This window comes from Neolamprologus brichardi, chromosome 10 (assembly GCF_056152115.1).
Source record: "Neolamprologus brichardi isolate AB-2024 chromosome 10, ASM5615211v1, whole genome shotgun sequence".
Lineage (NCBI taxonomy): Eukaryota > Metazoa > Chordata > Actinopteri > Cichliformes > Cichlidae > Neolamprologus > Neolamprologus brichardi.
Window position 1 is genome coordinate 2,289,324 of NC_142113.1, and position 11,987 is coordinate 2,301,310.

The following is an 11,987-nucleotide window of genomic DNA, read 5'->3' on the forward strand; positions in this document are numbered from 1 at the left end:
AATACAGCCCTCTACACGTCTGTCAGCAGTCACAATAAACACTATATACCCCTGCCATAACATATGTTTAACAGACTATGTGGTATGTTTCAGATCAAGAGCCGTTTCTCATCTTCTCATTATATTCCCATCATTTTGCTCCACGATAATCTCATGAGTCCAAAGAATTTTTATTATTATTTTGGTTTGTTTTTTTAGAAGTCTGCAAGAACTTTCGCATGTTTTCTGACAAAGTTAATCCAGCCTTCCTGGTCTTGAGTGTACTTTGACAAAGATACGCACACCTTCTCAAGAGTTTTCCAGACTTAGTTAGACGTGAAGAAGTTTTTCCAAAGTGAGAAAAACAAAACCTCTGTGATCACCCCTTCAGTAGTCTTCCTGGCCTTTTGGTGTTGCTGAGCTGAACAGTTCCTTCCCTAAAGTTTTTGCTCTTTCTCAAAGTTTTCTTTTTGTTTGATTGTTTTGTCAGCCTAATGCTTTCACTTGGTCCTAACAGAGTTCCACTTAACAACTACTAAATACAAGGTCATCACAGATCAGCTTAGCCATGGAATAAAGAGGGAACAGGCCTTACCTGGTCATCAAACTGCTTGTCAACAGTCGAATTATTTTGAAAACTATTTAAAAGCGGTGCTACATATAATTCAAAATCAGTTAATACTCTACTTTTGTTAAAACCTTTAAATTAAAGTCTGCATTAGTCACATTGCAGCCATTTGATTTGATATTCACTGGGGAGGTGTACAAAGGTAAGAAATTGTGCCGTTGTCCAAATGCTTGTACATTTGGAATCAAACACATTATTCTATCCATTTAAATACTTAATCTACCTAGCAACAATATGTAGCCAATTTATGATGGCCAATTAGACTAACACGAATGACAATGTAACCCAAAATCTTTTGATCCACCGTGAAACATTCAAAGTTGTTAAATTCATAAATCCAACACCACAAATGATCATTTATATATGTATATAATATATATATATATATACTCCATTGTTACTCTTTATTACAGAAGTGAAGCACAAAACTGTAGAAAAACCTAAACACAAAACAGCTGCAAGTCTCAAAAAGCAACAGCGATGCAACCAATGTTGATACAAATATTCATTATTGCAGTGAGAGCACAGGAATACTAAAAAGATCAAACTCTTGTTTACTAACAAAATCGGTACAAAAATCAAGAATACAAACACTTCCATGTACACAAGTCTATAAGCATTCCTGTGAAACTTTCAGAAAGTCTTTCTCACAAGAAATTAAGAGCACTATTATCAATACAGAATTTCCGCAAAGAATTTAACATCACAATGCAGCTTGCATTAATCATTTAGTGGAAAGTCCATTAGTCCGTGTGGAGTCCTGTCTGTCAGTCTCCCAAACAGCAATAATAATTTATGACAAAGTTCTAAACTATCAAGCCGAAGCAGAAGTATATACTTGTACAAGAATACATTTGTAAAACAACCGGAATACAATCAAAACACAATCATTACTTTTCCAAGAAATCTTCAGGAAGCAGGAACACTCTGTGACCATTCGTAGAATAAAGATTCGCCGTCTCGTTGCTTTCCCTCCCGTTGACGCCGCCACCTTGAAATGCCTGAGTCATAAGTGGTCTGAAGCTGTTGTGCTTTCACGTAAAATAACAAAATAGTTTTGTAAAGTTGCATAAGGCCATCGAAGCGCTGTAAAGCTCACTTAATAGTCCAATGTGTTCAATTGCAAAAAATTCTATCAGTGTATTTACACAACACTGTGCCGTACTCCGCGATTGAGACACCGTGACAACGTTTCATATAAACAAACGACTTTTAGAGGTTCTCATTTATCGTTAAAACCGTAAATTATATTATTATACTGCAGTGCATTTGATGTGAAAGCTTACTCACAGGAAATATTTTATATTATTATAAGCCAAATACTGCAAGGATGTCTCGTATTTAGGACTTGATGAGATCAACCCAGCTCACTGCTCAGTGACAGCCTGCATGGCTACTAGTGCACTGGTCTGAGCACCTTTTTCCACATAATTTAGCGACGTTATCGTCATTTAACTTCAGAAAATAAATATTTTCTCTGTAATCTTCCAGTTGATTGTTTCACAGCAGGCTAATCATTAGGAAGATACTGTGTTTGTGGGTGCTGAATGAAGACTGTATGTGGTATAGCTGTCTTATACAGACTGTCTCATTGAATTTTTCCATGAAATGAGTTGATGCGAATTCAATATGAGCCTCAAACGTAAGAACAAAAGAGTTATAGATGCTTTTTGTTGTCACTTTTACTCCTGCAGCCTAAAACCTCGGTTAGGGAAACATACTGATCCAGAGTAATCACTGAGGATTAGATCTTCCTACCAGAATCAAAAAAGTGCATATTGAATACATTGTTGAGGCCACCAATAATATCTTAAGGGATGTCAATCACGTTTGTACAAAAAGCAAAAGCTCTCATCTTTAAATGAACCGCAGCCTCCAAAAGTTTAAAGCACTTTTTCCACCACACTCGAGAGAACAACGTAAACACTTGTCCCGCCTTTTCCTCTACCTTCGAGTCGAGAACATTGAGGGGTGCAACTCTTAAAACGACTAGATAGGTAAATACAACTAGACAACCGAAAGAGGTCTGAAACAGATAAATTCATATAGATCATTTTGCAAGAAAAAAAATTATAGTCATCTCTTCTCACAGAGGAATCTAGCACTTGATTGCACATTCACGTTTACGCGTCTAAATAAACATGGCCACTTCAATATATGACATTGGAGGCAAGCGAATAAGCTATACATTCAGAGTCTTTTGTTTGTAGGCTGAGGTGTGTTTATTCTTATAGTAAGTATCGTCTCCCGAGAAAAACCTCACTGCTATCGGCCATCTGAATCTTACATGTGACTGTGACTCTGCTCGTGGCTCCACAGACTGAAGGCCGTCTTGAAGGTCCTGTGGCAGAGTTTGCACATGTACTGCCTCTTAAACGTCAGGGCAGAGAGAGACGGTGCGTGGTAAAAGAGCGTGTCCGATTCCTGAGGGCCGCCTGGATTCTCCATGCTGTTTGACCTTGACAGGGGGCTTTGGCTGCTGGTTTGCCGTTCCAGTTCGGGCCTCTTGGTCTTGCTTACCAATGAGCTGCAGGGATCTGGGCTGCTGGACTCGTCGGTCCCTGCGGTTGCAGCGGCAGTAGCAGCAGGGACCGGTGCCGCCTGAGTAGATGTGAGCACGGAGGCCTGTGGGGAGGGACGTTCTGAAGGGGTAAGCGGAGGGGAAGGGCTCAGAGGTGAGGGGTTTCTGTCGATCTCTTTGGCTCCGGGTTCGTTAGCAGTCGACATGTGAGACTGGAAGTGGCTCCAAAGGCGGAAGTTGGTCCTGAAGGCTTTGTTGCAGATGTGACAGATGAATGGTTTGATGTGGCATAGCAGCTCCTGGTGTCGTTCCAAGTCTTTACGAGAGCTGAAAAGATTTCCGCACTTCTCGCACGGCCACACGCCGGGTTCTTCGGAGCCACTTTTGGCAGCGTCGGGGTTGTCCCGCTCACTCACAGCCTCCTCCAACGGCTCTTCCTTCACTACCAGCTTGCCATGGTGGCCCATGCTCAGGTCTTCAGGCACATAGGAGGAAGAGTCTTCAGAGTCATACATAGGTGGACCTGAGGAATCGCTGTAGCTGATGTTCTCTCTTGTGCTCTCGCTTGTTAGAGGCTCATCACTGTAATGCTCCTCCTTGAGCATTTCAGACTCCTCCTCGTTGTTCTCTTGTTGCTTCAGGAGAATGTGGTCTTTAACAGTCATCATATTGTGGTTGTGCACCTCCACCTGATGGCGCCAAATGCTGAAGGAGGATTTGAAGGTGCGCATGCATTCCAGGCATGTCAGCTTCTTGTACTTACAATGCGCCTCGTGGTCTTTCTTGACAACTGGACTTGAGAATCTGAGGCCACAGTAGGGGCACACGGTTGCGTGGCGACAGCCTCGCTCGTGGTCACCCTGCTCCAGGAGCGATGACAGCTTCATATTGCAAAGTCTACAGGAGTAAACACCGGTGTCAGGGTTCTTCTGTTGAATGATCTCATCCTGTTCCTGGTAGAGGATGCTCTCCCTCGCTGCGTCCTGGTCAGCTTTTTCAGCAGGATGTGTCCTTAAATGCTGTCTGTACTGAGACTGGAACACGAATGTCTTGCCGCAGTACGGGCATATGTAGCTGGGCCTCGATCTCTTTTTTGTAATTGCAGGAGACTGCAAACCCTGCTTATTCCTCTTTAACTTCCAAAGCAACGCTTTCTTTATTTCTCTCTCTCTCACAATATCTATTAGCTTCTTTTGAAATTTCTCATCGAGAACAGAGGAGCTGGCGGACGACGCTGGGTTTTGTACTACACCATGCTGCGTTTGGCAGTGCGTCCACACTTTGAAGTTGGTATGAAAGCGCTTGTGGCAGATGTCGCAAGCATACGGCTTTTCCGGATTGTGATACATATTTACATGGCGATGAAGCCCAGCACCTGACCGGAAAACCTTTAAACAATTCCAGCATTTGAAAATCTTGTTCTGAGGCGACTCCTCGCCGTCCTCGTTAGGGTCACCGCTGGCGTGCTGAGGTACTGCTTTTGACATATTCACGTTAACTGAGAGAGCGTGCTCTTTAAATAGTTTGCTCTTCTTTAACGGGTACCGTCTGTTGTCTGGCCTGTCCCTTCTTTTCTCCACAGGATTTAAGACTTCCCTGGGACCTTGATCATAATTACTTTGAAAGTCTTTGAGACTGACTGGCAAAGAATCACCAACTGTGATGCGTACGATGTCCATGGGGTCAGCAAGTGGACTGCTGGGCTCAGCTTTCACACTCACCTCTCCTACCTGAGTTTCTCCATCATACCTGCCGGTATACTTTGACCTGAGAACCAGAGGAGACGTTCTTTTTGAGTCGCCGTTGTGGGCGGAGGTTTCTGGCACGGACGTCTTCAGCGCCATCTGTACAACTGACTGGTCTCGATTTTGCAGCTCCTTGAGCTCCAGCGTGGGGGAGAAGACTGGAACGGGGCTGTCCATGGATAATGACCTCCTGAGTAGGCTTTTTATAAGCGGCCCACTCCTGTCAATGGTCTGGCTTGGCTCACTAGCCTGACCCTGAAAGGGCACTTTGGTATTGTAGCGGGACTCCTGCTCCTCATTCTCCTCTTTATTGCCAGACGGCAGCCTGATGTGCTGCACTTCAGCATCACTGAAAGACACCGATGATGTCAGCTGGGGTCTCACGGGTGTGAAGTGTGATGAATTCCCTTTCAATATGGAGGCGTACGTCCTCTCCAAAGCTTCACCCCGGTCAGGGGACTTCCTGCTGGGCTCAGAGTTTCTGACCGATTCATACGAGTTGTGCTCCGATGGAGGCCGAGCGGACCCATGAGTGGAGTGGGGAGATGTCGATCTCTCAGATGTTTTTCTCGGATAACTCGAGCGAGAGGGATGGGCCGTGTCATTCCGGACCCGACGCACAATGACGCTCCTTGTGTGGACATCATTCTCATCCCCCTCGGAGAACGAAAGCCTTTTTCTAGACACACAGTAGGATGCATGTGGCCTTGTTGACACAATGTTGGTGAGGAAAGGGATTCCGAGGCTGTATCCCAGCTCTTGAATGGCCGCCAGGCTGCCTTTGTCCACAAAGAGCGAGGAGGAGTAAATGTAATTCAAAACGATCTCAAAGGCGTCCGGCTCACAGAAGTCCAGGTTTACAACTGTCAGCGAGTCTGCGTCCATCCGCGAGAAAAGGGACTGGAAATACTCACTGCTGGCAGCCAGAACACTCTTATGGGCCTGGTACCTTTGGTCTCCCACAACCAGGACCACATCACACGCTTGTCCCCGCAGTCGCTGCTCATTCAGAGCCCCCAGCAATGACAGGGCGTGGGAGGGGTTACTGTAATGCACTAGGCTCTCCATGGCTGAAAGACAAGAAAAAAAGATTATAAAAAGGTTACATTTTATTGAAACAATGTAGACATATAAACATATATATGCATATACTCTTGATCTGGATACATTTGTATACTTTAGATGTTTCAGAATTCTTTGGACATGGATGCATGAACAGGAATAAGCATCTACTAAATAAAAGCTGACGGGCTTTTGTGCACTATATGTATAATTGTGTGTGGTGTTCTTGTCAGTTCTCTGTGATCAGTTTAATATGACACCAAGTAAAAATTCATAGTCTCTAAGGCTACGTCCACACGTACACGGGTATTTTTGAAAACGGAGATTTTCCGTTTCTGTTTTAAAAAATAATCCCGTCCACACGTAAAGGCAGAAATGAAGGAAAACGCTGCTAGGAACATGCCAAAGCAGCAGGTGGCGCTATATTCCTAACCGTGCAGAAATGTTGGCCAATCAGAAGTCTAGAAGCCTCGGTGGGAAATAGTAAACAAAGCTGGGGCATAGAAGCAGAACCGAGTCGTATGTGTGGAGGGACAGTAACTGTGTGTGTATATGTAAGCATTTAAACACCTTTGACGCTGCGTTTTCTCCGTTTTTCTCGTCCACACGTAAATGCAAAAATGGAGTTTTAGAAAATATCCACCCTGGCCGGAGTTTTTAGAAATCTCCGTTTTCATTGACCGAAAACGCCGTTTACGTGTGGACGAAAGCTGCAAACGCATAGAAAAATCTGCGTTTTCAAAAATACCCGGGTACGTGTGGACGTAGCCTAAATCAGGGGTGGGAAACTCCAGAGTCCTGCAGGTTTTAGATCTCACCCTGGGTCAACACACCTGAATTAAATGATTAGTTCATTAGCAGGCCTCTGGAGAACTTCAAGACATGTTGAGGAGGTCATTTAGCCATTTAAATGAGCTGTTTTGGACCAAGGACAAAAACCTGCAGGACACTGGCCCCTGAGGCCTGGAGTTCCCCCATCCCTGCTCCGAATAGTAAAAATACATTGTTTCACTGATGAATAAAGGAATCTCAGTATGTGTTCTTCACATTCTTCTGTCATCGAATCGACTTCAAACTTGACACTGGATTTCCTGCACACACACACACACACACACACACACACACAGCTGTATTCCTGAAGCCTTTCGTCTGTTCGCCCCCAAAAGTGAGCGACTATGTAATCAGTTGTGTTTGTCTGTCTATTAGCAGTCTAGCATCCACAGTTTTCAAGGTATCCTATGCAAACTTTGTCTGATGGTAGACGCCCATAAAAGCTCCGGCTGATTTAATTTAGATGAAAATCTATCTTGCGTGCTGCACAATATCGTTTAATATTTAGTATTTACTGTTATCTACTGCTAGCTAGTTTACTTTCTCTTCTGTTTTTTTTTCTCCATACAGGTGATCCAGGTGTTTTGTTGGTTTTTCTTTCTTTCTTCCCCCCTTTCTCACCGTCTCTTCTCCCCTCTGGTTTTCTTTCTCTCCCTCTCTTTCTTTCATTCTTTCTCCCCAGTCATGTCTGTCCCGTCTGTAACAACCGAAAATAAAATAAACACATAATTATAATAAAGGTCAATCAAATGGACCGATATGGCAAGGCCATGATGATCCACTTGGTAAAATCCTCTTGGCATCTTTCTTGGCCTTAAGACAACAATTCTGATGGCTAAAGATCCAAATGGGACACAAAAAAAAGAAAAAAAAGAAAATCAGGTGAAGATCACACCAAATATGAAAACCAGCAAAATTTGTTTATTAATCAGAGTTTTATATGGATCGTATTCAAACTTCACAACAATATACTCGACCTTGGGGGACATGAGCAGATAGTTTGGGTAAACATTTGACTTTGACCTTCAAGAAATCTTTCAAGCATAATATATGATATGAAATGGCATCGGGAAAGCTGTACAACACACTTTTTTTTCAATACAACACCCTATCACACACTGCATGAATATATATTAAAATCTCAAGTTTTTACAGCTTAAAGCTAAAGATTTCAGCTGGTTCTGCTCCAATCATATGGGTAAAGATAATAAAGTATACTATTTTAGTATGTAGGGCTTCAAGGTCATAAGTCAAAGGTCAGGGTCACACGAATTAGGAAAAAGCGTTGGTTTCCATCGGATCGGCTTCAAACTCTAAAGCATTAGTCCTTGGGGAGGGGGGGGACATAAGCACTTGTTTGTTTGAGCTCGTTAGAATATTATTCAGGAGCTCATATACAACATGACTTCACGGTGAGACAAAAACATTAATATACTTCACCAGATCTCCATATTAACAACGCTGACGTCAGCATGTTGCAACAAAAACATTACGAATAATCAAAGTTTTAGTGCAGCCTTTGGTGATTGTTCATGTTATGTTGCAACCATAACCGTTCAAAGGAAGTAGTAACACAATACAATAATTGCTGAGAACTACAGCTGCAGCCATTATTCATTATTAAGCAAACTGGCAATCCGACAACTGCAAACATGCCAAACATAGCAAAGCTCCTGTTTATCATGTGTGAAGATTTTACGCTCATCTGTTTTCTGTATTACTGAAAACAGCATAGCTCTCACTAAAAACACAAGACAGGATTGTGTTGTCTAAAATACAGGAACAAGATTTATTTATTTTATTTATCCAAACGACCTATCGACTTTATTATGAGCTATAAAAATCGATGCCTTACAGGCTGCTGTAAAAGTAAAGAAAAAACTGGTTAAATCGTGTTTAACACAACGGGGTTTACAACTACATGTGCATTTTTTGTCTTGCTGTTGTTTGTGATGATCACTAGAGGTCAAAGTTGAGCCTTTTAAAATATAAAATGGTGTAAAGGAACTCTCCACAGAATTTATGGGAATTACATCATGTTATCAGTCTGAGGGTAGGAAAAATTTCTGTCAAGTTGCCCTCAACCACACAGGGCACTGCAGGAAGTTTAAAAGGTTTCAACTACAAGTTGAAATGCATTGTCTGCCTTGAGCCACCTTCACTTAAACCATTAAACATCTACATTTATTTCTATGGTAGAAAAATGTAACTATCAGAGAAAAGCACTCTTGGTATTTCAGGAGGCAGGTTTATTTGATGAATCTAGCCTGCTGTTCATACTGTCAGCTAAAAGATTCATCAAACATGGCACAGGATCCATTAGCATTTGTATGCTTTACAGCTGAGCTTAAACACTATTGTGCTGACTACTTCCATGTCACCCTTTGTGTGATGATCAAGTATACTGGTGCTGTAATCGAAACTAAAACAGTTTAGAAAGCACACCAAGCTATAAAGTATTGACTTGAACAAAGTTTTCTTGCACTAAATTTGGGCTTTATGATGTGTTTTTCATCATTTTTATTATAAATCTAATTTATTTTGTAGAATTCATGTAAGAAACTGCATAATAGAATAGAACAGAATAGAATTCAACTTTATTGTCATTGCACATGCACAGGTACAGGGCAATGAAATGCAGTTTGCATCCATCCAGAAGTGCTTTAGTGATATAGATATATTACAATATATATTAGCAATAATATAGATATGTAAGTATGTTACAGAAATGGGTCTATTATGGTATGTTATAATGTATAATATCGATACACCTGCATCGGTCAGTGGTGCAATAATACTACTGAACAGCACTGTACTGTTACAAGAACAAACCCCATCTGACACAGCAATAGTTGTGTGATTAACATAGTCAAAATCAGGGATTGCAAAGCATTATATGCATGCATTTCATTTTCCTGAAAACGGTGCTGCCTGGAAGTCACGGCGTTTATTTTGAAAATTGTAACCGGAAGTCGCGTTACTTACGTTGGCTACTTTGACACTTGCTAAATATATTTATGGGCAGAACCCCCATTCATTCATCAAAAAACTAAAGATTGCTTAGTGGACTTTGGGTGTAAATGTGTGCTCCGTGTTAGGAAAAACAAGGGAATGTCGGGTCGTGTCATGTTTTCCCAGAGGAAGCCGAGCTTCGGGCATTAGATCATCCATGAGACGTGGCTCTAAAAGAACTTCTCCGACTGATATGCTGCTTTCACTTCACAGCGCATTCGTACATTTCTTTTTCTGTTTAGCTTCAGACAAACCCGAGGGTGCAACGCCTGGTGTCGAGCAGCTAACACCAAATAAAGAGGGGGGAAAGTTGAGCGCGTTTCAATGGACTGCACCGCGCTAATCCAGAAATGAAAGTCTGCGCGGGCAGAGACGCCGTTTTGGCTGTAAGGAGTCAGTTGTGAACGCTATCCCCGGTGGAAGTCAGGCTTTTGGTTTTGTTATGTTTACTTCTTTTATTTTTTCCCACCAAAAAAAAACGGCTCCACACCGGAGCTGCTGCTGGCTGCAAAACAGGTTGTAGCTGGTCAGGTTTTTACAGCGACACAATCCCCCCTCCGAGTTACGTCAGGGAGGAAAAGGAAAAAGCTTCTCCTCAACAGCTCTCACCAACTGTGTCTGCGCCGCCCTGCTCGTCTTACTGACCGGTAACTTCGTTAGGCTGGCCACACTTACCCTGCCCGTCGTGAATACGGTCTTTCCTCCACGTAGCCGGGACTTTGTTCAGTGTTGTGTAGATTTCTCCGCGCTGGTCGTGATTCCATCCATCTTGAATTTGACGTCATCCCACACCAGGGATGAGGTCATCGCAGAGAGCGCTCGTCACGTGCACCGTGCACTGATAGGCTGGTCAAAGAGCAAGGGGCGGCGCAAACGGAAGACTCGAAACTGAGGCTAATTTAAAGGGATATGTCATATTTTTCGTTTGATCTTTTTTTAAAACAAGATTTAGTGAAAGTCGGTGAAGGCTAACTAGCATTTTCCTGCACATTGTAATTCACTGCACACTTTAGTTGCACACTTTGAGGTACACTGAGTTTGCTGCTGGGGTTGTTCTGCTTGTGTGCAGTCACATGTGTTACAGTAAACCTGACCAAGTGTGGAAACTTTTAACACCAAGTAGGAAGTAAGTGCTCTCCTTATTTTTGTTTCTTTCTTATCTTTTATAGTTTTGGTCTGATTATTTTAAAGATGACTTAAATGTTACCAATGCTACAGAAGACACTACTTTGATGCCCATCTAGCCCCAGTGAAACTAATTATATCCATGACTACAAAAGAAGTCACTGCAGCACAGCAGTGTATTTGTGTCATCACTTCCATCCAGTGGGGATTTGTCACCATGCCTATTTTGCTTAAAGGCCTTTTCCCGGAAAGCCTCATCTGCTACAGTACCTGGCAACAGTCTCATCTCACTTAATCGAGGACAGCAGTGATGGTGAAAAGACAGCGCCACTCCCAATTATCTTTAGGCTCAACAAAACACGAAAGCATGCGTATGCAAAGCATATATTTATGTTTGGTGACCTCTGATAACCCAACTGAAAAACCCTTCACTGCCTCGCATTCACATCCATAAGCCCACTCATTACTGCTTAATCACTGAATTACGTTTAATCAGGTTCATTTTCACACCTCATTACTATTAATGGAGCACCGTTATTTGAACGGGTACTTTTGCGAAGAATTAAAGGCATGCCAAAAGGCTTGTAGAATTTTAGCAGGATTTGAGCCTTTTTTTAGAATATGTCTTTGACAGCCAAAGCATCCTGTTGCTTTTTGATATTAGCAGAATGAAGACATGTGGGGAAATGGCAGGGAAGTTCTCACTCCTCCTTACTTGATTTTAATAGCTAAGATGGTTGGTTGTTAATGCCGGCATCATAGCAAGCACTGCCATGGTTACCTGAGTGGAAACCAAGCCATTAGGGACTCTGACTCCTCCCAGCCCATAATTCTCCTTGGCCTCATAAACATGTTTACTTACAATGACACAGCCAAAGAATAGGCAAATCCATAATGCATTTATGTGACAAAAATAAAAGCATGCACTTCCTCTCACAGGTTGCATGAAAAGCAAAGACTTTGTCGTGTTTATGCTGATTATCCAGGTTGTTTCGCTGACAGCAATTTAAAAAAACATGAACCTCTTTCCAAAATTAATATACTTTTAGTAAATTAATAAAATGGTAACTGCAAATATCTAAAT

At 42.3% G+C, this 11,987-nt stretch overlaps 1 protein-coding gene across 1 annotated transcript; it reads right to left on the reverse strand.

Moving 5' to 3' along the window:
* Window positions 1-1,000: 1,000 nt before the first annotated feature.
* zbtb21 (zinc finger and BTB domain containing 21) lies at window positions 1,001-10,559 on the reverse strand. Its single transcript, XM_087847054.1, has 2 exons — window positions 10,454-10,559; window positions 1,001-5,943 (listed from the first exon to the last, which is right to left on the reverse strand). The coding sequence occupies exon 2, from the start codon at window positions 5,939-5,941 to the stop codon at window positions 2,891-2,893; it is 3,051 nt and encodes a 1,016-aa protein (XP_087703180.1). The 5' UTR covers window positions 5,942-5,943; window positions 10,454-10,559; the 3' UTR covers window positions 1,001-2,890.
* Between the last annotated feature and the right edge of the window lie 1,428 nt (window positions 10,560-11,987).